General features: G+C 41.1%; 2 protein-coding genes across 4 annotated transcripts in view; one reads left to right on the top strand and one right to left on the bottom strand.

Annotated features, from left to right (window-relative positions):
- LOC137628894 (uncharacterized) overlaps positions 1 to 4,784 on the bottom strand; it is a 35,924-nt gene extending 31,140 nt beyond the window's left edge. The window contains exon 1 of the mRNA XM_068360155.1: positions 4,595 to 4,784. Within this exon, the coding sequence (XP_068216256.1) occupies positions 4,595 to 4,746 (152 nt within the window). The 5' untranslated portion in view covers positions 4,747 to 4,784. The remainder of the gene's footprint in view (positions 1 to 4,594) is intronic.
- Positions 4,785 to 10,184: 5,400 nt separating this feature from the next.
- LOC137628892 (FAST kinase domain-containing protein 4) overlaps positions 10,185 to 25,557 on the top strand; it is a 98,947-nt gene continuing 83,574 nt past the window's right edge. For 2 of the 3 annotated variants that reach the window (XM_068360153.1, XM_068360151.1), the window contains exon 1: positions 10,185 to 10,321. The gene's annotated coding sequence lies outside the window, so the exon portion shown is untranslated. Of the gene's footprint in view, positions 10,322 to 10,383; positions 10,525 to 25,557 lie in introns of those variants that run through there. The other variant, XM_068360152.1, reaches the window with a different exon arrangement.

The raw sequence follows: 25,557 nt of genomic DNA, 5'->3' as shown, positions 1-25,557 counted from the left end.
AAAATAGCTCAGTGAGGAAAGGAAATATACTACAAGAGAAGATTAAGAATAATATTAAAATAAATTTATTATATATAAAATATAAAAACTTCAAAATAACAAGAGGAAGAGAAATAAGATAGAATATTGTACTCTCAAGCAAGAGAACTCTACTCCACACCAGTGGAAGATCATGGTACAGAGGCTATGGCACTACCCAAGACTAGAGAACAATGGTTTGATTTTGGAGTGTCCCTCTCCTAGTAGTCGCTTGCCACAGCTAAAGGAAGGAACCAGGCTATGATAAATACCCTTAATAATTTGCTGACCTTGAAATCAATTGCTCACAATGTAGATAATAAAAAACATTTACATAAAAATCATGTCAAAGCAACATTACTTCAACAACCTTAAAAATATCATAAATGGACACCTCACATCTTGAAGAAACTAAACATAAAATCAGCTAAGGAGAGTAACAAGTTTAACACAGATGTTAAACAAGTTTAACACAGATGTTAAACAACACCATTTTTAGAATTTTAAAAATCAGGAGAAAACTTATTCAAGCAGGCAATTTCAACATAGTTCCCAATTTACGCTTCAACATTCAACAGTAATGAAAATTTTAATGCTGGTAATTACTGTTCACATACTTGGTTACACTTGAAGTGAAGTGCTTATCAAGTAAGCACAGTAAATTTACACTTACTGCATACATTATTAATCTTTCAAGATGACAGCTACAAGTTCACTAGAAATGCTCAACTTATTGTGAAGTAAAATTAAGGAAGGTACTATTATTATCATTATTACTAGCTAAGCTACAACCCTAGCTGGAAAAGCAAGATACTATAAGCACAAGGTTTGTAGATTGGCGTACATGGGTCAGGTTAGCTACGGACAAGAGAAGCTCATTTTCATTTTACCAAATCAAAAATATAAGTTGTAACCTAACCTAACCTACATCAACGTGTCCTATTCAGGGATACTAAAATCACCCAACAACAGCCGTTACCTCTACGGTAAAATTATAGCTTAACACGGGACATTTGTAATAGAAAAAAAACTTTTCCTACTGTAATTAGAATTTGAACTTTATTTCTGTAGTAAATAAGCCGTTCTCCCACCCCCTTCCCAACAGACGCAGGTGAGAACTGGGGAGCTTTGGGTGGGGGAAAACAGAAAAAAAGTTATTATTTACAATAGAACAAAATCAAAATTCATAACAAACACAATATTAACTGTAGGAAAAAGTGTTTGTCCCGTAAGGAAAGACTTTTCCCTGAACGAAAATATAAATTTTGAGATTCGTTCAAAAGGCCACAAAACCTAACACCTTACCTTACCTAACCTAGCAGTAGTACCCATGTAACAAACTAAGCAAGGGGGGCAAGCACCCGGACCCCCTTTCCAGGTCACAAACCTAGCCCCTGGATCCCGTTTTCCAACTCACAGACCTACCATGAGGAAAGCCCCTGGATCCCCCATCACAGGTCACAGGCCTAGCCAGGGGGCAATCCCCAGACTCCCCTTCCCAGGTCACAGGACTAGCCAGGTGGCAAGGCCCCCAGGGCCCCGTTCCCAGCTCACAAATCCTAAAAGTAGATCACAAATAATGCCCTACCTTATTTCCTTTATATACGCTAATACCGTAACTACAAAGGGGTCCTAAAAGCATAGTAAATTACAAATAATGGCTTACCTTACATGCAAATACAGTACAGTACATACAAACCGTAGGATATAAACAAACAAATGAGAAGTAAGTCAGGAACATAGAATGCCAATATTCTGTGCAATTTTTTGGTGAATTTAAGTGCCCTAGAAAATAATGTACAGAGAAAAAAAACGTTAATTTTACCATCATTTATCGATTCCCCAGTAAATTTTTCCCACCCAAACACCCTGGTTCCCACTGGGTAGCTCCATTACCGTAGGATATATTAGGGTACCTGTATATTTCAATAACAATCTATTTGCGACGGAAATAAAAGTCATTTACGAAGAAAACGGGAGTTTTTCTACAAAAAAAAACCCTTTCTTCATTAGTAAAGCCTTTCCCATGTATTTCTGCAGTAATACAACTTCTACTTGGGATAGTTAGTGGCCTTGTCCGCCATTCAACACAATACACAATTAAATGAAATCCCTATAATCATACTGTGAATAGCTTAAACCGTCCTAAAGGCCTAACTCTTAATATATTTAGACCAGAAGAAATGCTTATAAATCATGTTATGCCATACTTAACATCTCTTTCCAGACAGTATCCTAGTTTGTAAATACATGCACTGAGATGATGATGATAATAATAATAATAATAATAAAGAAAAAAAAAAAAACAAAGAAACTACTTTTCATGAGGATTTTGCCAAACTTTCCTACTTTTTCAACTGCACTCCAAGAGAGGCTTGCCCATCATTCCTGATCAGACTGTGCAGTATAAAATCTGTTGTAGTAGCCCCTACTGTGTGTATATACATTTACACACACACACACACATATATATATATATATACTCTGTATATATTTCTTTAAAACAAAACGACCATGGGAGCCTTTGTATATCAGTGGCCAGTTCCTCCCAGTGCATAGAAATTGGACACCAACTAACCTAAACTTAAATGCCCCAACCTAACCTACAAGCCACATCCTTACCTACTAACCTAACGGGGGAAGGGGGTTAACGCCCCCTACGACCCCCTTTTCACTACCGTATTCTTAGCTAGACGTCATCATACGCACAGGTGGTCGCTATCAGACATACATCCCCGACCATGTAGCCACACCCTTAGGCTAGTTTGAAATGGTAAATAGGCACCTGCTACGATATGCGTACCTTATCCAATAATCCTCTTCCACTAAATATATATTGTAAAATGTCATTGACTATATATGTATTACCCACAAATAAATTTTTCTTAAAACTACTACTGGTAAGCAATAAAATAATGCTAGGTTACCCTAACCTAGAATATATATGAGCTCTTCCCTTGCATTACAATAGTATTTGTTATATATTACCTAAAAGGGATATTTGTTTACAAGACCACGCTCTCCATATACAGTACTGGCAAATTATGCTAAGCAATTGTTTTCCACTATTACTTTTTCTTAATTAAAAACAATTCGCCACAAGTTAAATTCATAAAAACTATAGAATTTTATATAAAATAACTAGCCTTTTTTTCTCGCTAAATGACCTGGAACCGACATCGTCAACATTGACAACCAAAGAGAAGTTTGTGATGCTAGCATACATTTGATATATATTCAAAATATATACTAAATTGAAAATGGAGTAATTTCTCAAAAGTGTCACTATTTGTGAATTGTATATTTTATGGACACTTTTCAAGTAATTTAGTATATATTTTGAATATTAATCAAATGTACGCTGGCATCAAGAACTTCTGTTTGTTTGACTATGTTTACGATGTCAGTTCCCGGCCGTTTAGTGAAGACAACAGGATAGTTTTTTTTAATAATTCTATCATTTTCTATAAATTTAACTTGTTTCCTATTTGGTGGATTGTTTTAAATCATGAAAACAATAGCTTTGCATAATTTTACTCAAAAGTGTCACTATTTGTGAATGGTAAATTTTATGGAAACTTTTGAGTAATTACATTTTTAATTTAGTATATACTGTATTTTGAATATATATCAAATGTACGTTGGCATCACGAAATTCTGTTTATGTACGCTGGCACCACAAACTTCTGTTAGGTTGACTATGTTGATGTTTGTCCGGTTGTTTAGTGAAGAAACCAAGCTAGTTTTTTTATAACCCCTCCCCCCTTCCTCAACATATCTTGCCAGATTTTGCTTTCACAGCATTTAAAGAACCTCCTAATTAATGTACAAGAAGAGGAGGGCTGTAGGAATGCATAATTTTGGAGTAAATAGAGAGCATGCTCTTGTAAACAAATTCCTATGAGAAATATATTCAATTATGGTAGAAATTGTAGTGAGTAATCAAGTCTACATAAACAGAAGTTTGTGATGCTAACGTACATTTGATATATATATTCAAAATACAGTATATACTAAATTAAAAATGTCCACACTGAATGCAAGTGGACGTAAACTTATATATAGGTTTTTTTTTCCATCTCTTTCAATTTTCCAAGAATTCCATTGTTCTGGAAGGCGAATCCCTCATCCAGCAACTAAACTGAGACCTTAAATCCTTTATCAGATCCCATCTGAGGCTTACGGCATCTCCTCCACTACTTCAAAGATTGATTTCGTTGTCCTATCACGTAGGGAAACCCTACACTCTACAGTACCTACAAAATCAGTTTATCGTATACATTTTTTTAAGTATTTTGCATATCACATTGTATAACTAGTGTTTCCCAAGTCATTATTATCGAGACTCTTTGGACATGACCTAACAACAACAAAGTGGTCCCACAGAACAACCACTAAGATGTAATTACGGCTTCTTTGAGCCTTTCCCTTTAAATTTTCCCAGATTTCCTTCATCCTAGACGACCCTAGTCACCCTAATCCCCTGCCAGATCCCTTGCGAGGATTAGGACATGCCCTAACAACAACAGCTTACGACGCACAGGTCTGACAGCTAAAAATAAAACTGCATCTTTACCTTTCACCGTGGGGGTTAGCCAGGAACTTCTGGATGTCGTCGTATACTAAATCCACGAAGTCGTAATCATCATTCACCGAGCTATGGCTACTCATGGAAAACGCCAGCTTGATCACTTTTTTAAAAAATCGAACTAAAAACAAAAACAACATACGCTCAAGGACGTTTCTTCTTCTGTGTATGATCTTCTCTGAGTTTTGCTCGTGACGTCACAGCTAAACAGTGGGCCCATACATCTTTCAAATTATGTTATTTGCACTATTATTTCTGGATAAATAACCCATTCTTTCATATTTATATTCTAATTTCATATTATTATATATTAATAATTAGTATTTCATATATATGTCAATATCTTTTACGAAGGTCTTCTCTACGGCTTGCTCGTGACGTCACAATTAAATACAGAGGCTATACATCTTTCTAATTGTAATATTTACATTATTTTCCCCATATAATTAATCAATTCTTTCAAATATATATTTTTATAATATATTATTATTATATATTACTAAATAGATTTAATATTTATTTAAAATCTCCAATGGAATACTATTTTATAATATGAAAAGTGGTGTACTCATTTACATAAAAACTCCATAGACGGTAGATAGCATCTAGATAGGCAGGATTTTACTTGAGATGACAGCATCCAAATTGATACTTTGGACATTTAAGTGTGAAAATTCCATATCATCCTGATTATCCAAACTATAAATGATATACAGTTCTCTTGGGGATAATCTCATAGGTAAATCACACTATCTAAAGTTAGTAACCTTACGTTATTAAAAGACTTGATGAAAAAAAATATCTATAATTATGTATAGAAGAAAAATTAATTCATAAGGCGTGTATTTTATGTATAAAGGATAGGGTGATGAGAGCTAGGGAGGAATCTGTTAGGTTGAGAAGATCGAGAAAGAGACAGAGAATTAGATGGCTAGATAAGGTGAAGGATGATATGGAAAGACGAGGTTTGATGGAAGATGATGGTGAGAAAGAAGAAGAGAAGTAATTTGTGTTTAACTAGTACTACATCTAATTAGTGCAAGGTTGAATGTCATGTTGAATGGAGAGTTACTTGAGGAGGTGGATCAGTTTAAGTACTTGGGGTCTGTTGTTGCAGCAAATGGTGGAGTGGAAGCAGATGTACGTCAGAGAGTGAATGAAGGTTGCAAAGTGTTGGGGGCAGTTAAGGGAGTAGTAAAAAATAGAGGGTTGGGCATGAATGTAAAGAGAGTTCTATATGAGAAAGTGATTGTACCAACTGTGATGTATGGGTCGGAGTTGTGGGCAATGAAAGTGATGGAGAGACAGAAATTGAATGTGTTTGAGATGAAGTGTATAAGGAGTATGGCTGGTGTATCTCGAGTAGATAGGGTTAGGAACGAAGTGGTGAGAGTGAGAACGGGTGTAAGAAATGAGTTAGCAGCTAGAGTGGATATGAATGTGTTGAGATGGTTTGGCCATGTTGAGAGAATGGAAAATGGATGTCTGCTAAAGAAGGTGATGAATGCAAGAGTTGATGGGAGAAGTACGAGAGGAAGGCCAAGGTTTGGGTGGATGGATGGAGTGAAGAAAGCTCTGGGTGATAGGAGGATAGATGTGAGCGAGGTAAGAGAGCGTGCTAGAAATAGGAATGAATGGCGAGCGATTGTGACGCAGTTCCGGTAGGCCCTCCTGCAGCCTCCGATGCCTTAGATGACCGCGGAGGTAGCAGCAGTAGGGGATTCAGCATTATGAAGCTTCATCTGTGGTGGATAATGTGGGAGGGTGGGCTGTGACACCCTAGCAGTACCAGCTGAACTCGGTTGAGTCCCTTATTAGGCTGGGAGGAACGTAGAGAGTAGAGGTCCCCTTTTTGTTTTTGTTTCTTTGTTGATATCGACTACCCCCCAAAATTGGGGGAAGTGCCATGGTATATGTATCTATGTACATCTACTTAGAAACAATGTAACACTAGCGCTCGCTTTAGAAGTATCTACATTTTAATGTTTCTTTCTACCTGATAAACATTATAACTTAATTCAGTCCACATAAAGAAAAAAAACTTAGTTTAATGCACAATTATTTACGTATCTAACCTTTGTACTTGTGGTAGTTAACATAATTAAACTCATGTATTCTTTCTTAAATATCCACGGCCCTCATATTAAAAATCAAGATAGAGTCATTAAAACACTGGACTAATAAATTTTGGAATAATATGCAGAAGTACCTTGCCATTTGAATATAGGAATATCATTTTGTACATTATGGAAAACCAGATGAGAAATACTAAACGAATTAACAAATATTAGAAAAAGTGGAAATCTGAACTAGACAAAAAACACAATAAGGTTACCGTTACAAGGCTAGGGACCCAACACATAACTGGAAGTATACAGAGAGAGAGAGAGAGAGAGAGAGAGAGAGAGAGAGAGAGAGAGAGAGAGAGAGAGAGAGAGAGAGAGAGAGAGAGAGAGAGAGAGAGCATGTTGGAATAAATTGCTACTCTAATATGGTTATCATGTGCCTGTTCTTCTCTGTTTTCTTTTTTATTTCTCTCCCTACTTTAATGAAACGTGTTTAGAAATTTACTTTACAGATTAGTGATTATGATGGTTTGAAATAAAATAATTTTCTAATTTATTTATTTTTTTTTTTTTTTTTTACAATGTGACATTTGAATCATGATGTCAAATTATGATAATGGTTTTCCTTTGTCTCAGAAGCTGTAACAGTAAGACACTGCAAGAAGCTATTTTATAAAATTTGCGGGAAAATTGTTTATTCGTTTAATGGTTTAAAGTTCACTTATGAGTGGCAGAGGCAAGGGACAGTGACAATGTCCTAGACACTGACTATATATATATATATATATATATATATATATATATATATATATATATATATATATATATATATATAGATAGATAGATAGATAGATAGATACACATACATATGATCAGGACCCAAACTATCTCTTCACCCAAGTAGGACCAGGGTGGGCCAGACAGAGGCTGCTGATGACTCCCTCCCCCAGGCCCCCCCCCACCCCCCAAAAAAACCACAACCCTAGCTCATGTTGATAATGAGGTTGCAAACACTATTAGAAACTATCATCTTGAGCGTGTCTTGAACCCCAGTCTAGCAGAACGCCTAGCAGGGACATGTACAGTAGGGTGACATATTTTCAAAATTATTTATCACCTATTAGGTCACCATTTCATCTAGACGAGACTCAACAACAGCTTTTAAGTATCTTCTCTAAACATTCCTAATTCACTCATTCTGACCAAGCTTAACTAACCGGTAAAATTTTCTGTAGGCCTATTATTTATTCCTCGACCTAATCTTGAACATAAATAATCAATTTTATGATTTAAATGTTTTTTCTTATCTTAATGAAACTTGTTAATTAAGATAATTTGATTGAGAATTATTATTTCTCACAAAAAGCAATCTTTATCTAAATCACATTCTCTTAGGTCACAGGCTAATTTAAGGGTCATCATATTTTCCTCAAATAGATTAAGTTGCTTGTTAGAATTATTACATTGTGTTTTACTGTATTATTATTATTATTAAGCTACAACCCAATTGGAAAAGCAGAATGCCATAAGCCCAGGGGTCCTAACGGGGAAAATAGCTCAGTGAGGAAAGGAAACAAGGAAAAATAAAGTATTTTAAGGAGAGTAACATTAAAATATTTCCTAAATAAACTATTTATACTTTAACAAAACAAGAGGAAGAGAAATTAGATAGAATAGTGTGCCCGAGTGTACCCTCAAGCAAGAGAACTCTAACCCAAGACAGTGGAAAACCATGGTACAGAGGCTATGGTGCTATCCAAGACTAGAGAACAATGGTATGATTTTGGAGTGTCCTTCTCCTAGAAGAGCTGCTTACCACAGCTAAAGAGTCTCTTCTACCCTTACCAAGAGGAAAGTAGCCACTGAACAATTACAGTGCAGTGGTTAACCCCGTTGGTGAAGAAAAATTGTTTGGTAAGCTCGGTGTATGTGTAGGCAAAGGGAAAGAACCGTAACCAGAGAGAAGGATCCACTGTAGTACTGTCTAACAAGTCAAAGGATCCCATAACTCTCTAGCTGTAGTATCCCAAAGGGCGGCTGGTGCCCTGGACAACCTACTACCTATAATTTCGGTGCCGAATGGTTCCTTAACTCAACTAGGCCCAGTTCGAATCAAGTAACTACTGTCCTTCATATCATATCTTCTTCACAGAAAGCTGGGTTTATATGGTTGAACGGTTTGTCGAACCTGCTTGTCAAACGGTTCGAAGAGGTGGAGTCAGCCACAAATGCATAAGGTTTGTGGACAATGGAGCCCCAACCAAAAAAGTTAGGCGATAACAGACTTTTTTCAAACCGTTTGACAAACGTGTTCGACCACCAAATACCTCGTTCACATGTTTGAACATCACTTCAAACACTTGTCCGTCGAACCGTATGGCTGTGTAAATTCGCCTTGACTTTCCACATCAGCTGTGAAGTTGACTCCAAAGGGTGTAATCGCTTAAGTTTTAAACTATTCTATTGAGATTATGTTGCTGACTTGATCTCTTTAAATTCCTATTGATTTCCCAAAGCAGTCAACTAACTACCAGGTATGAAATTAACTTCTTAGCACAAATTAAACGCACTTAAAGTGGTCCAGATTACTCTTGAATTAAAATCATGGCACTTATCTGATGGAAATAATAATTTATCTGTATTTATGAATTGCAGGGACAAAATATAACTTAATAAGAAAAGCATATTGTAGAATAGTGATTGAGAGGAAAAGACGGGTGACGGACGGACTGGTGTGGGAGGAGCAGGATATGTCTAGCTGAAGAGGATCCTGTGTGAGTCAATAGTCTGTCATTAAGCTGTTCTGTGAGAGCTTTACAGGTAGAGATAAAGGTGCAACAACAATAAAAAACAGAGAAAAGTTTATATTAAGTAAAAAACAATGCTTCATAATGTTTTGAGATGGTTTAACCACAGGGACTTGTGTATAATTCAAAGGTGCTATGAGACAGAGGGAGAAGAAAGATCAGACAGGATTGGAATAGAATACAATAGAAAATAAAACTAAGGAGGTACCGATTAAAAGGGTAATCACAGGAAAACCTGTTTTATATATATATATATATATATATATATATATATATATATATATATATATACATATATTAGAAAATATATGGACATGGGCAGGACATATAATGAGAATGACAGGTAATGACTGAATAATAAGAATGACAAAATGGCCCATAGAGATTGCAAACGAAGCAGGAAAGGCAGAGAAGTTGATGGATTGACGAACTAGGAAAATTTGCTGGTATGGACTGTCACAAAAAGACCTTAGAAGACGCGAGTGAAATGACATGTCCGAGGCCTTTGTCCTGTGGTGGACCAGCAACTGTTGATAATGATGATAAATATAAACTATAAATGAAACTAAATTAAAGTTTATCATATAAAATGCTTTAGAAAAAGTTATCTTTCTCTGTAGAAAAAAAAATGATGTAGAAATTCACAAAATCGCCCAAACGATGCATAGAGATATTCAATTTAGAGATAATGTTTCTCGATGACGTCACGATGTAAACAAGATATCTCTTCTTCTTTCGGAAGGTAAAATTGGGTAACCGACGTCACGATGGTTGCCGTTCAATAACACTTGCATAACATGATATTTATATAAGGAAAGCTCTTATTTAACAGCCTGTAGAAGGTAAAAAATACACTTGGTTGTTATTTATGTCCATTTTAAGTATCTGAAATAGGATTAAACGCCAGAAAACCAACTAATTGACCTATAGGTACTTTAGTCAGTTGGGAAACCGGCGCTAGGTGTTCAGCTCGTCTTCGTTAATATATTTTGCTGTTTTAGACATTTTTGTGGATTTCCCTGGACGCCTTCCAGCCTTTATTTAGGTATGGTTTATATTCTGTGTTTTGGTTACTAATTTTTTGCCCTGGTTTAGGCCTACTGTTGTAATAAACTGGTTAATCTGTCTAAGGCTGGCCCTGCCCCAGACGTCAGGGGCTAAGGTTAGGCTAGAGTCTAGTGGAATTGGTAAATATATGATACTTTAATTTCTAGCCAAATACATGAACCATATATTTTTCCTATTTGCTATCTAGTGTTTTGTGAATTTCTGACCATGATTATTGGGGCAAACCATTCGGTGTGACGGTCTGAACGATCGGTTTCATTGTATATTATTCCATGGTAATGTAACCTAGGAAAAAAACTACTGTTTCTTATAGAAAAAATTACGCTCTCTTCGAAAAGGACACTCGTTCCCGTCGCAAATTAATAGTTTCAGAAATAAATATACATCTATATCCTCCAATAATGGGGGACCCCCAGTGGGAACTCGGGGTTTTGGGTGGGGAAAACATACTGGGGAATCGATATATAAACGTAAAACAAGCCTTTTCTTCTCTATACATTGCCTTCTTGAAATTATAATAACTGGAGGAAAATACAAAACAGTATATATGAATAAACTTTGGAGGCGCCATTGCAAAGATTGTGTCATGAAAAAATATAGTAACCAGTGCTGCCAACGTCCGATGTAGATCAAATGTTATTTTGTGACCTGTCATACTACTAGGCTAGGTTAGGTGGGTTTGTTAGGTTCTGTGCCCTTTTTGTACATTTTATATATTGAGTAAAACTTATATGGAGAAATTATTTAATATATGGAAATATCTATCATTACTATCTTTAGTAATGTCAACGTGCCGTTGGTAACTCTGTGTACCATACGTCAACGTTGGTAACACTGTGTATTATTGGTAACGTTGCTAATGTTATCGTTTGTTCGTAAGAGAAGTGACACCGTGCATCTTAAAGTTATCCGAATTGGTTGATCTGTTTGTTTCCGATTGAAATGAACATCAAATTCCCTTAATTCACGTTATTTACTATAGGAAAACAATTATATACCGTTTCCCCAGTATGTTTTCCCCACACAAAACCCCGAGTTCCCACTGGGGGTCCCCCATTATCGTAGGATATAGATGTACAGTATATATATTTCTGAAACTATTCATTTGCGACGGCAACGAGTGTCATTTTTGAAGAGATCGTAATTTTTTCTGTAAGAAACAGTAGTTTTTTTCCTAGGTTACATTACCATGGAATAATATACTAAATTACCGAACGATCCCCCGGTCTCAGAATTCTCCTTGATAATCTGCGCATGCGTGAACATTCCCGTTTGCCAGTGCATACGAGGTTGATGTTTTATTTTCCTGTAATGTTAGCGTGCGCAGCTCAACATTACCGCTTGCCAGTACATACGAGCTTGAGGTTTTATTTTCGTGCGAGCGAAGCGAGGTAATAGCGGAAAAGAACCATTATACTATGTCAAGGAGAATTCTGAGACCGGGGGATCGTTCAGACCGTCACACCGGTCATGAGTTTGTGGACCTCCTTATATAAAGACAATTATGGGGGACCCCAGTGGGAAATGGGTTTTTTTTGGGTGGGGAAATGTTACGAACGTGTGATTTACTGCTATAATAATGGTCAGAAAGGCAAAATAAGCCCAAGATAACTAGTTGAAAAAATATATGCTTCATGTAAATGGCTGAAAACTGGCTAAATATGATTATTTAACACTTTTGAGAGTTGTAAAAGGATACAGAACCTAACAAACCCACCTAACCTAACCTAGTAGTTCCCAGGCCACAACCACTAGTCGGGGAGGCCCCCTCCCCAGGTCACAACCCCTAGCCAGGAGGCAAGCCCCCCCTGGGCCCCCTCTTCAGGTCACAACTTGAAAATGAGTGGTTTGCAGCAATAATAATGGTCATAAGTGCATAGTAACACACAATAACCATTAGGAGAAATATATGCTCCATGTAAGTGGCTGTGAATTAAAGTATATTAATTATCTAAGCTTCACATCACCTCTCTCTAATGTTTTTTTGCCCGGCTGTTTTTCGCTACACGTAAAAAGAATCATAATTTCACTGCTCCTCTGTTCTGGCGAGTGAAATAAGATTGTACTGCATGCGCCATTGATGTGGGTCATTATTTCGAGGATACTTTATACCTTCACATGTGCAACAATAGCTATTTACTGAATGGAGAAAATTTTCAGCCTGATCAATTCCTGAAATGGATGAAATTACACTACTATCAAAGTAGATTACACTCACGGGATGTTACATACATACATACATATACCAAGGCACTTCCCCCAATTTTGGGGGGTAGCCGACATCAACAAAGAAACAAAAACAAAAAGGGGACCTCTACTCTCTACGTTCCTCCCAGCCTTAGACCTGTCCGGGAAGCGCCCCTCCTCCGGCGAGCGCGCTGGTCTGCGCTTGCGGGGAAGGGAAAAAAGGGCTGTAGTAGAACAATATCCGGGAACTTGTGCATAATTATTTGGAAGCTCATAATTGGGTTAAAAAAGCCAGGTAATGATTACGTCATGAAAAAATAGAACGGCTGGCAAAAGCGAATGCAAACAATGAGTGCACAGTAACTCATAATCAGTGTCCCAAGAATAAACAATGAAATTAGACTTTGAAATAGTCTGCACATTTTAATCAAGCGATGCTTAAGTTATTTTGCCCCAGTCCTCATTAATCATACAGAAAAAAAATGCCCAACTAGCTAATACCCTTTCTTTTCTTATTGTGAATAAGAGTTTCACTAGAAATTAAAGTATCGTATATTAACCAAATGTTGTTTATCATTATCTTAATAGATGTCAGGATGCCAGAAAACTCAGTCAATCAATCAATCACTATCTGAAATCGGTATTGTGAAGCTAGTTTTATGATCAATAAAAAATTATGATTTAGTGTTACCTTGCCAGGAGTAAAGGCTGTTTGGAAGCAAACACAGGGTTGAGACTTAGTCTTAGGGTAAGCTAAGGATGTGGAAGTCTAAGGGTGGGGTCACAGTACCCCCTGGTAGGTAAGAATATGGCTCCTAAGTTAGGTTAAGTAGTGTTCTTGTTTGTTTTGCTTATAGAATTTGTTTTTTCAGTCATAACTTTTTGAATTTTAAAACATCGAAAATTTTAAAAAATGTGTGTTTTCCTCCATTATTTACATCAGAACCATTCAAAATACCAATAAATACACCAGTAACTCTTCTTATTTTCTTCATTAGGTATTTTGTGCTATAGTAAATATTTACCCAAATTTTAGTTACCAACTCTGTCTCAAGCAACTACAAAGGCTCTAGCAGTTTGAGAAGCATTTTGGTACTGCAGTTATTGTATTTGTACGTGCCTACGTTGTCAGTTTGAATTTGGATGCCTGAAAACTTTAAATCAATCAATCAGTTTGAATTTTGGTAAATCTTACCCCATGCACTCCCATCCCCCAGCAAACTTCACACCTATTATTCCCTTCCAGCAACTATTGATAGAGTAAAGTAGTTCCTATTTCACAAATAAAGAGAGCCCCCTGTGGAAAGCAGAGGTAGAAACTCCTCTAGTTATCAATCTGATCATTACTATCATTAATTCCAGTGTTGAATATTAATTTGTTGAACTTATATGTCAAGCCACGATGAATTCTGATGTAAACAGTACATTCCAATTGCAAATCACTTCCTTGTATAGGCTAAATGACAAACCTACTATTCTGTTTTATGTAATGGTATTAGCTAGCCTGGTTAGGCTAAACTGTATATAGGTAAAGTTTCCTAAATGTATTGTTTGCTTAATTACGTTAACTTAGCCAAACGCTTGATTTTGAATTTAGGTTGTTTTGGCAGCAGACATCAACAATATTGGTCATGTTATAACCCATTGTCCAAGAATCGTTCGAAACCCCTGTTTTACCACAGCAGCTAGCCAACAGTCAAGTGTAAGGGAAACAAAATTCAGTGAGTTGCACCAGTTTGAAATTTTGAAGCACAATATAAATAAGTTCAAGACATACAGTACAGTATAGGGTTCAAGTAATTAGTGACAGATTAGTTGGTATTAATTCCCAAGAAGAAAATTAGTTTAGGATCTAGGTTAGCCGAACCAAGGCAATGACGACGCCAATTTCTTTAAAAAATTGTAAGCCTATTTTGGATTAGCCTTAATCACTATTATTGTCATATCTGCATGCAACAAGTGGTTGTTGTCGAACACAAGAACTGTTAACCTGCAGCTGTTTTCTTTCCCCAAACATTAGGGCTATTATTTTCCCTCTGAGTTTACTGATCATCTCAGTAAAAAATGATGTGGTCTCATCTTACTCATCTAGGTAATTTTTAGGATGTTACTTTCAAAAGCATCACCTGCTAATGTAAGTGATGAGTTTGGTATGAAAATCTCCTTGATTGTCATTAGAACGTTGTTTGTTCCTTCACTAACAAACTGTACGCTATTTATTGGGATATCTTTCGGTGAAGGTGGAAGATTAACCATTAGACTTAATGCGAGGTGGCAACCTAACCCGACCGCTATAGCAGGGAGGGTAGGGGCTGGGTGGGGGTTACCCAGCCACCTGTATCTATTCACTCATCAGTTAACTACGTCACATTTTTCTTTTGGCTCGTAGAGAATAGACGTCTCCGCTCTCTCCTCCTCAAGGCTTGGCCATATGCAGTATAGACTACCACTTTACACACAAAACTTTCTTTTCAAGGTGTGACTGTTTCTCTCTTTGACTCTCCCATGTGTACCTGTTCTGGTCAAAAAGGGCGCTCCTGCGGCACCTTCATATCGGCGGCTGAGACGAAACTTCATTCGCTGTGCGCGAACTGCAGAGGGCATCACTGTGAGCAGAGTTTGCCCTATGATGAGTTTAGGGAGAGGTCTGCCTCCCAGTGGGAAAAATTTGGGCGTCGTAGGAAGAAGAAGTCCAAGAGAGATTTCTTGCCCCCAGGGTTTTCCTCAAGGGCAAAAATACCTCGGGCTTCCTTCCACACATCTAGATCTCTTTCCGAATATCCTCCTCGCTTGCCTTCCTCCGGTGACAACGGAGTAGGAGCGCAGGCCAGTTAACTCCATGGCAACCTTGGGGTACTGGGGTTATTGTTGCTTCCCCTAGAGGAGCACCTTCAAGTCCAGCTGTGGGGGAGCCATTTTCACTTAAAGATGTGCTGCAGGTGTGACCATCCCTGGGAGTGTTTGCACCCCCTTCTAAGGAAGCTCTCATTCAGCTCCTTCAGTGTGGAGAGACCCTTCGCCAGTTGTTTCAATAGTTGACACCCTAGATGTCTGCGAGGTCTATCTCTTGCCTTCTCCTGGCCCCTCCATGCATTTCAGAGGTCAGCTCTCCCGTTCGCCTATCAGACGGCCTTCTGCTGACGACGAGTCTCCCCACCATCCTCAGGCTACGTTGTCACCTAACATCCCGCAGTTTTTTATCTCTCCCCACAGACACTGTTCCAGCCTGCATGTACAACGCTCTTCTGCTGCGGGTACTGATTGTCAATCCAAGCTCTCCATACGCTCGCTAGTCATCTTCTTATCCTTCCAGACGATCCCCTGTAGGACGTCGTTATGACGCTCCCATGATTGCCATAGATCAAGAGATCGCAGGTTATCACAATCTCGACGCTCTTCCTCGAGAAGGCTTTCTTCCTCACGAGCTAGACGCTCACACTCGCGAGATAAACTCTCAAAGTCAAGAGGTCACAGGTCATCACAATTTTGACGCTCTCCCTCGAGAAGGCATTCTCATTCACAAGCTAGAAGCTCACAATCACGAGATTGATGCTCAAGATCACAATTTGAACGTTCACGGTAGCTTACGATCATGAGCTAAGCGCTCACGAGTACGACGCTCCCGATCACGAGTGAGATGCTCATGATCACAAGCAGGACGCGTGCGATTGCGAACTAGACGTTCACGATCACGGTTGAAACGATCTTCTTCACGAGGACGATGTAGGCGTTCGCGCATGGTCGACACGATGCCCTCTAGCGCGGCGATCTCCTGCTGCTGCTTCTTTCAGATGAGCCATGCTCGAAACAAACGGCAATCTCTTGCAGAAGTCTCTTATTGGGTTGGACTTTTCAGCTTCTCCCAAACAGCCACAGATCCGGACCACTCCTATGGTCCCGCTAGAGAGGTCGCTATCTTTTACGTCCTCTTCTGCAGGCTCTTCTTACCCCAGGAGGAAACCTGCCTTGGCTGGTCAGCCTGAAAACCCTCCGGTTCATGTGTCTACCCCACCTAGACTTAGAGGTGAGGACAGGGTTGATCACAAGTTAGCATCAAACGTTGGTTAACCTCCTTTTACCCCGATACGCTCGGGAGATAGGATGACAACAAGACAGAAGAGGAGGATGCCGCGTGGTACTCCATCTCACGTGGACAGACTCCAACCTCGTGGGAGTAGAGATATAGACTTGCCCCGAAAGATTTCCCTTCGTCCCTTCAGGCCTCAACCTCTGGAAATCGTTCCTTTGTAATTTTGCCCCGTCTCTAATTCACCCAGAGACGAGGACTCTCCTAATTCAGAGTCTCATGCTCCAGTGGAACCACAAGCTCCTCCCAGACCATCCATTCTGGAAGAGCATTTCCCTCCTCGTAGAGAGTCTAAAGACTCAAAGACAGTTCTTAAGAACAGGAAATGAAGAGAGACTCGCAGGCCTGAGACAGATCGAAGATTCCCGAGGGGGGACCTTCCCAAGAACCTACTCATGTTGATGACTTTAACCTACCCCAGTCTCCTATTGGTGAGAACTTGGAGGTAGATGAGTTTCTGGACTTTGAAGATGACTACCTCCCCAGAGCAGCGAGTCCAAAGTTCCACTTTGAAGCCGAGCGTAAGGAGTCGGAACACCCTTTCTGGCAAGTCCTTGCTTGTATGAGATCCATTAACAAGCTGTCAGATCCTGGTACTACTTCTCTCAGGTAGCAGGTGCATCCAGTTCACTGAGGGTAGGCTCCTCATCCAGGGCGTTCCCACTTCCTTTCATCTTGCAGAGGAAGTATTACGAGATAGAGAATGAGCTCCTCCCAGTCCTGACCCTATACCACTCAGTAGAATCCCTTACTAGGGGTGTCTCCGTGCAGAGACTTTCGACTCTGAGAGCTTCCCTTGCAGCAACTGAGCTCCTCAACATAGTGAAAGATGCAAAGTATGCCATGCAGGCTGCTTCATGGCTTAACCTATGGCTGGAGTCATTAGGCCACATTGTAAGATCTGAGGATTTATCCAAGGAGTCTACAAGGCAGTCTCTGAAGTCTTTCCTCTTGTCTGGTACCCAGACCCTGGAATTCCTTTCCCACCAGGTGGTCAATCTGTGGGCAAATGATATTCTGAAGAGAAGGGATACTGTGATTGGGAGATTCCACAGGCAGGTGCTGAAAGTGGAAGTGACGCGCCTGAGGAACTCGGCCCTCGAGGAATCTATTCTCTTCGACCCAGAAGAAGTAGAGAGGGCAGCTGGTAGGTGGAGAAAATCCTCCAAGCATTCTCTCCGCCACAGGGCCATGATGTCTCGGCCATATGGGAGGGCTTCTCAACCTCCCAGAGATCAGCCTCATTCATCAAATCCCTCGACATCTACGTCTTCTGGACCTACCAATAGTGTGCCTAAGCGACCCTTTCTGGCTAAAGACCAGAAGGGTCCCAAAACTTTCAGAGGAAAGAGAGGTGGTAGAGGGGGCGGCCGAGGTTGTTGCTCCCACTAGGAAGGGAAATCCTCTCACAAGTTCACCAGTTGGGGTATGCCTGTGACGCTTCTGGCAGAGGTGGCAGCTCCACAGGGAAGATTCCTGGACGATTGCTGTGAACGGGACCTGTAGGGTATCGGGTCCCGTTCACACAATCTCTTCCTCCACTGACTTGGGATCCAATTCCATTGAACTCCTATACGAAGGGTCCATTAAGGGGCTTGCTCTCCTGGCCTAAGTCCAGACCATACTACAGAACGGCTCTCTCCAAGAGGTCCTCAGGGGGTCCCCAGGCTTCTACAATCGACACTTTCTTGTGAAAAAGGTGTCTGGAGGCTGGAGACCAGTCATAGATCTCTCCGCTCAGGATGGAGACGGCAGACACAGTCATCCAGGCAGTAAGACCAAAGGACTTCATGTGCACATCGGATCTCCAAGACGCATACTTCCAGATCCCAATTCATCTGTCTTCTATGAAGTATCCGATTCATACATGACAACAAATGTTACCAGTTCAAGGTTCTATGCTTTGGTCTCGCGACGGCACGCCAGGTCTTCACCAGGGTGTTCGCCTTAGTGTGATCATGGGCGCACAAGAACGGCATTTGTCTCTTAAGATACGTAGACAATTGGCTGATTCTGGAAGACTCAAAGATGATCCTTCTTCATCATCGAGATATGCTTCTTGAGTTTTGTCAGGATCTGGGGATCATGATAAATCTCAAGAAGTTATCACTGCTTCCATCTCAGAGACTAGTTTATCTCGTTATGATCATACACACCAGCCCTCTGAAAGTCTTTCCATCAGACAACAGAGTACACAGGCTGAGAGAAGTGGCTCGTCCCTACCTCAGATGAAAAAATCTACCAGCTTGTCATTGGTTGTGCCTCCTAGGGTATCTAACATCCCTGATTTGTCGTGTCCCCAATGGTTGCCTTAGGATAAGATCCCTGCAATGGCAGCTAAAGTCCTTGTGGAACAAAGACACTGGCTCCCCGAATGACCTAGTACCGATAGGTCAGGATCAAGTAGCAGATCTACAATGGTGGGTGGCAGAGGAGAACCTCCGCAGAGGACTAGATCTTTTTGCCCGTCCTCCGGATTTGATGCTCTTCACAGATGCATCAAAAGAAGGATTTGAGGGCCCACGTACTGGATCACATGGTCTCAGGCTTTTGGTCCGAATCCGAAAGGTACCTGCATATACAGTATATCTCTTAGAGATGAGAGCAGAATTCCTAGCTCTCCTACAGTTCCACCAGTTGCTGGTGGGTTACTCTGTAGTGTTGATGAGCGACAACACCACAGTAGTGGCTTACATAAACAAATAAGGCAGTATCTCATTGCAGCCCCTATGCTATCTTGCAGTAGAGATACTAAGATGGGCAGAAGAACATTAGGTGACCCTTTCAGCTCACTTTATTCTGGGCAAGAGGAATGTGCTCGTAGACAACATGACCAGAGCGACTCAGATAGTGGGCTCCGAATGGTCTTTGAGTCCTCTGATAGCCAACAAAGTCCTGACTTTGTGGGGTTCCACGAATGTGGACATATTTGCAACATCCCTGAACCTTAGGCTCTCGTTGTACTGCTCCCCAGTCCTGGACACACAGACACTATGGCATGATGCATTTCAATAACGGTGGGACAACATTGACGTGTATGCCTTTCCCCCGTTTTGTCTGATGAGACGACGACTAAAAAAAACTGGAGCATCCAAAAATCTAATGATGACCCTCATAGCTCCACTGTGACATCACGCAGAGGGGTTCCCAGACCTTCTGCAACTTGTAGTAGATCTCCCGAGAGAACTCCCCCCATGACCAGATCTACTCAAACAACCACACGTCAACATCTTTCAAAAAACCGTCCAGTCTCTTCGGCTTCACGCCTGGAGACTATCCAGTGTCTCCTGCGACAGAGAGCTTTTTTGCAACAGTTTGCGAAGAGAATGTGTAGATACTTGCAAAAATCGTCGGTAGCACTGTATCAGACAAAATGGACAGTCTTCTGTGATTAGTGTTGTGGAAGGAGTATCTCTTGCCTTGATGCCATTATTCCAGTAATGGCAGAGTTCCTTGTATACCTTCGGGAGGAAAAATCCCTTTTAGTCTCAGCGGTGAAAAGCCATCGCTCAGCCATAAACCTAGCCTTTAAATTGAATAGAGTAGACCTTTCCTCTTCGTTGGAGTTTTCCTTACTCATACAGAGTTATGAGATCACTTGCCCCCAGTCGGAGATTAGACCTCCTCCTTGGAATGTGGTTCGCGTTTTTAGATCCTTAAAGGGTCCTTTTTAAATATTAAACTTAGCCGGTGAATATATAATAGCTGACGTCTCCGACGGCTCGACAGATTCCAAAAACTCGCGAGCGATCGCCATGAAGGTTGCGGGTGTGCCCACCAGCGCCGACTATCGGCCAGATACCGCATATACTTGTAAACAGCTCCAGTTCTTCTCTGTCGGTCTTGTCGACAAGTTGGTTCCACTCGCTTTATGACCTCGAGTTTTCTACCGAATTGGTGAAGTACTTGGTTTTGGTTTTATTGCTTTCGCCGTGTTGGATTATTCAATACTATCTTCAAAAGAAATGCTTTTGAAAGGAGAGGAAAAGTGTTTTGCCCTTGCTCTTTTTTTTTTTTTATCTCTGGTTTTTCCATTGAGTAAAGATGGCCGACCCTTCCCTCAGTGTACGGAAGTGTGTTTAAGGCTTTTAGTAATTATTTTATCACGTTATAAATTATTGTTGATATTTATAGATTTTCCTCTATATATTTTATATCTCACCCGCCTTTATTAGGCCTCTTCGATTAGCTTTCCATTTATACTAAACATCAAGATAAATTTTATGTTTTGTTTATATGCGGCCGTTACCTATTCCTTGTAGGCGGTCCCATTCAACTTTTATTTTTGTTAAGTTTAAATCAATTGCTCTGTAAGAGTTATGAAATGAATATTTTTTAGAAAATATTTTAAGAAATATATTCTTTGAATAGTCTTCGTGCTGTTTTTTTTCAAAGATGAACTAACGTTTGGTTTTTTTATGCTACGCAGTTTGCGCTCTATCGTTACGATAGAGAAAGAGAGAATCACGGTTTCACTTTGCAGAAAGAGTAAATCGATTTTGACGTTTTGTTCATTCTTCTTCAAACTGAAGTGTTTTAGATACTAATTTAAAGGAACTTGTTAATTTTCAATTTCTTAGTCCTTTCAGTTTTTTCCTTTGGTCAAATAACCTGTTTATTGACGAAGGGTGACTGGGCAATTCTCTTGTGTGTGACAAGAGAGAGAGAGAGAGAGAGAAAGAGAGAACGATCCGATCTTTATTCTCGTCCCAAGTCTCTGTACAAGGAGTTTGGGAGCGAGTAACGTTCTCGATTCAGTTTTTTACTCTCGTCCCAAGTCTCTGTACGGGGAGAGAGGATAAAACGTTTTTAGTTTTTATTCTCGTCCCAAGACACTGTACGGTGAGAGATTGAAAACGTAGTCTTTAGTGAACTAGTGTTTAGTCTCCTCCCCAGTCACTGATCCTTTTTAACTTTATATATTTCCGTTTTATTCGATATATATGTTTACTGATTTTTGCATGTGTGTTTCATTTTGTACTAATGTGCTTACATTATACGACTCATTTCGCAATTATAACCTTTTGATGTAAGGGAGAATTGCGTGCTTCAGGTAGAAATCAGTTTTATTCATGCCTAATGTGAAATTATTGAAAAATACGATATCAGTGAAGTAAGTGCAAAAAACATGTTCTGTGTTGCGGAGGGTTCGTTTGTTCGTGCTTGTCGCTCCCCTAGTCCGAGACCTCTTTCAGGCTCCCCTGCACCAGGGAGAAGTAATGTCGTAGGACTTAAGGGGACGAGAGGCTTTAACCAACGTACAGACGTTCCCTCTTTGGTATCGGACGTTTCTCGTCAAGATCGCCCTTACCATAAGACGGGTGAGACTGTGTTCTCCTCGTCATCCGAAGACTTTTCGCAAAAGAAACCTTGGCGACAAGGTTTCTAGACCCTTGAAGCGAAAGTCAGTCCCTTCAGGACAGGTCCAGCGTCCTGGCTGTGGCCATTGGGACAGCTCTGACCCTTTGCAGTCGTCGGAAGACTGTTTCGCCTATTAAACGCAAGCGTAACACGGGGTCCGAAGGTAGCGGTAAAGGCAATGTTTTGCCAACACAGACGTTACCGTCGTCTCGGCCCGTTCCGACTCCCGTTGATCCTAAATGGGTTGTCCTGCAAGACATGCAGACTAAGCTTGCCTCCCTTATGGAGAAGTATGACGTTGAGCAGGTTCACGATGAACCTTGGATTTCGAGTCGCCGTTACGCTTAACGAGACTCTGGCCGTCAGCCGCCCAAACGAGCATTTACTCGTCCGTTTGACGTTAGTGCTGACGTTTCTTGTACTTTGAAACGTAATGTCAGTAGTTTTTCACGTCGGTCACGTGACATGGATCCTCCCTCGCTGCAGTCTCGTGTTGACTTTCAGCTGCTGCCGCAGTCTCGTGTTGACGTTCAGCCGCTGCCGCAGTCTCGTGTTGACGTTCAGCCGCTGCCGCCGCAGCCCCGACTGGACGTTCGCCGACCGGCTCAGTTGCCTCGACTTGACGTTGAGCGTCAATCACCGCAGTCGAAGGTTGTTTTGCCTGCTCAGTCTATGCAGTCAAGGCAGTTCCGACGTGACGTCGAGCGTCAATCAACTTCAGTTGTTGTTGTTGGTCAGTCACAAGGATTTCAGTCCTTTCAGCAGCGGCGTGACGTCGCTTCCTCTACTGCTACTGCTGCTCCTTTGCTTGTTGACATTGCCTGTCAAGCGTTGCCGCCGCGGCAGGTCTCTCCTTTTCATGAGACTCGGCAATTGTCGGACGAGGTTCCTTCAGATGAGGAAGTTGCTGATCCTCCTCCTACTGATATTCCTTTGGGGACTTTGTCAGACGGAGAGGAGCCAAAAGCTGCTCAGCCCTCTATGGACTTTAAAAAAATCATGCTGATTTTTAAGGATCTTTGTCCGGACCATTTTGTAACTGCTGCTCCTCGTTCGCCTTCGTCAGAGTTTACGCTAGGCCTAGCTACTTCGAAGCCGTTGTTTTCTAAGCTAGTGCTCTCTCGCTCTTCTAAGAGAGCTTTACGTTTGCTAGGCAACTGGTTGATCACCAGGAGGAGTTTGGGGGAGACAGCCTTTGCTTTCCCTCCTTTTAAACTGGCTTATAGAGCGAGCGTCTGGTATGATACGGGAGAAGTTCTCGGCTTGGGAGTTCCTGCCTCTGCCCAGGGAGACTTCTCAAGCCTCATAGACTCTCCCCGTCGCCTGGCCATGAGACGCTCCAAGATTTTATGGTCGGCTTCAGAGCTAGACCATCTCCTGTTAGGAGTTTTTCGAGCGTTTGAAGTTTTTATTTGTTGGATTGGTCCCTGGGAGCCTTAAGTAAGAAGGTCTCTCCAGCTGTCAATGTATTGCTGTACAATTATGTCATGCATGAACAAGGCTATCAGGGATGGCTCCAATGATCTGACAGCCACGTTCTCTGCAGGAACAAGGCTATCAGGGATGGCTCCAATGATCTGGCAGCCACGTTCACTGCAGGAGTACTTAAGATGTAAGTGCGCTCAATGTGTTCATTGTCAAGACAAACTTCACGATGAAGACTACCAAATCTGTCTTGGCAGCAGTAAGGGAAGGCGACTGGATGGTCTCTCTCGACCTTCAGGATGCATACTTCCACATCCCGATTCATCCAAACTTTCAACAACATCTGAGGTTTGTGGACGGGAAAGTAATGTACCAATGTCGAGCACTGTACTTCGGCCTCATTCCTGCTCCTCTTGTTTTTACAAGGCCCTTGCAAAATGTAGCAAGCTTTCTACATTTTTTGAGGATTCAGAGCCTCCCTTTATTTTGACGACTAGCTAATCAGGGCGTCGTCATTATATCGCTGTCTGGAGAGCCTCTAATGGACATTAGACCTAACCAAGGAGCTAGGTCTCATAGTGAACGTAGAGAAGTCGTAACTTACAGTACCCCATCCCAGACTATTCTTTATTTGGGAATAGAGATACAGTGTCTGATTTTTCGGGCCTTTTCGTCTCCCACAAGAATGGAACAAGCTCTGTTAAAAGTCCTTCACTTGCAAGAGAAAAACAGTTGCTCTGTAAGAGTTTGAACTAGCCTCGTGGGAACTCTTTCATCGCTGGAGTAGTTTATCTCTCTGGGGAGACAACCTATGCCCTCTCCAATTTCACCTAAACCATTGGAACAAGGAGAAGGGCTTAGAGAGTATCTCTTTCCCAATCTCCAACTCAGTCTAGACATGTCTGACTTGGTGGGACAGCAACATCAGACTTCGAGAAGGTCTTTCTCTTGCGATCAAGAACCCAAACCATGTGTTGTATTCAAATGCATCGGATTTGGGTTAGGGAGCTCCACTGGACAGTCTGGAATGCTCGGGTCTTTGATCCACGGATCAGAAGGAACTCCATTTAAGGCAAGTAACATCTCTCCTTTGGCGAGATTTGTGCAAGGAAAAATGAATGTCTTGACGGACGGCCTCAGCAGAAGAGGACAAGTCATCTCCATGGAGTGGACGTTGCATAAGACTGTGTGCGAGAAGCTATGGATGACATGGGGTCAACCCACCATAGATCTTTTTGCGACTTCTCTGACAAAGAGGCTCTCGACTTACTGCTTTCCAGTTCCAGATCCAGAGGCAGCCCACATACTGTAGACGCTTTCCTGCTGGACTGATCTCACCTGGACGTTTATGCCTTTCCACCTTTCAAGATCCTAAACAAGGTGCTGCAGAAGTTCACCTCTCACGAAGGGACCAGGTTGACATTGGTTGCTCCACTCTGGCCCGCGAGAGAGTGGTTCACAGAGGTACTTCAATGGCTGGTAGACGTTCCAAGGAGTCTGCCTTTAAGGATGGATCTCTTACGGCAGCCCCTCGTAAGGAGTCTTCATCAAAGCCTCCCCGCGCTTCGTTTGACTGCCTTCAGACTATCGAAAGACTCGCAAGAGCTCGAGAATTTTTGAAGGAGGCAGCCAGAGCGATTGCGAGGGCTAGGAGAGCATCTACCATCAAGGTCTACCAGTCGAAGTGGGAGGTCTTTAGAGACTGGTGCAAGTCATCATCCATTTCTTCTTCCAGTACCTCTGTAGCCCAAATTGCAGACTTTCTCCTGCATCTGAGAAATGTTCGCTCCCTCTCTGCTCCCACTATTAAGGGCTACAGGAGCATGTTGGCTTCTGTGTTCAGACATAGAGGCTTAGATCTGTCCAATAATAAAGATCTCCAAGATCTCCTTAAGTCCTTCGAGACCTCTAAGGAGCGTCGTATGGCAACTCCTGGATGGAACTTAGACG

The sequence above is a fragment of the Palaemon carinicauda genome, chromosome 36 (genome assembly GCF_036898095.1).
Source record: "Palaemon carinicauda isolate YSFRI2023 chromosome 36, ASM3689809v2, whole genome shotgun sequence".
Lineage (NCBI taxonomy): Eukaryota > Metazoa > Arthropoda > Malacostraca > Decapoda > Palaemonidae > Palaemon > Palaemon carinicauda.
This window is presented reverse-complemented; position numbering and strand designations above follow the sequence as displayed.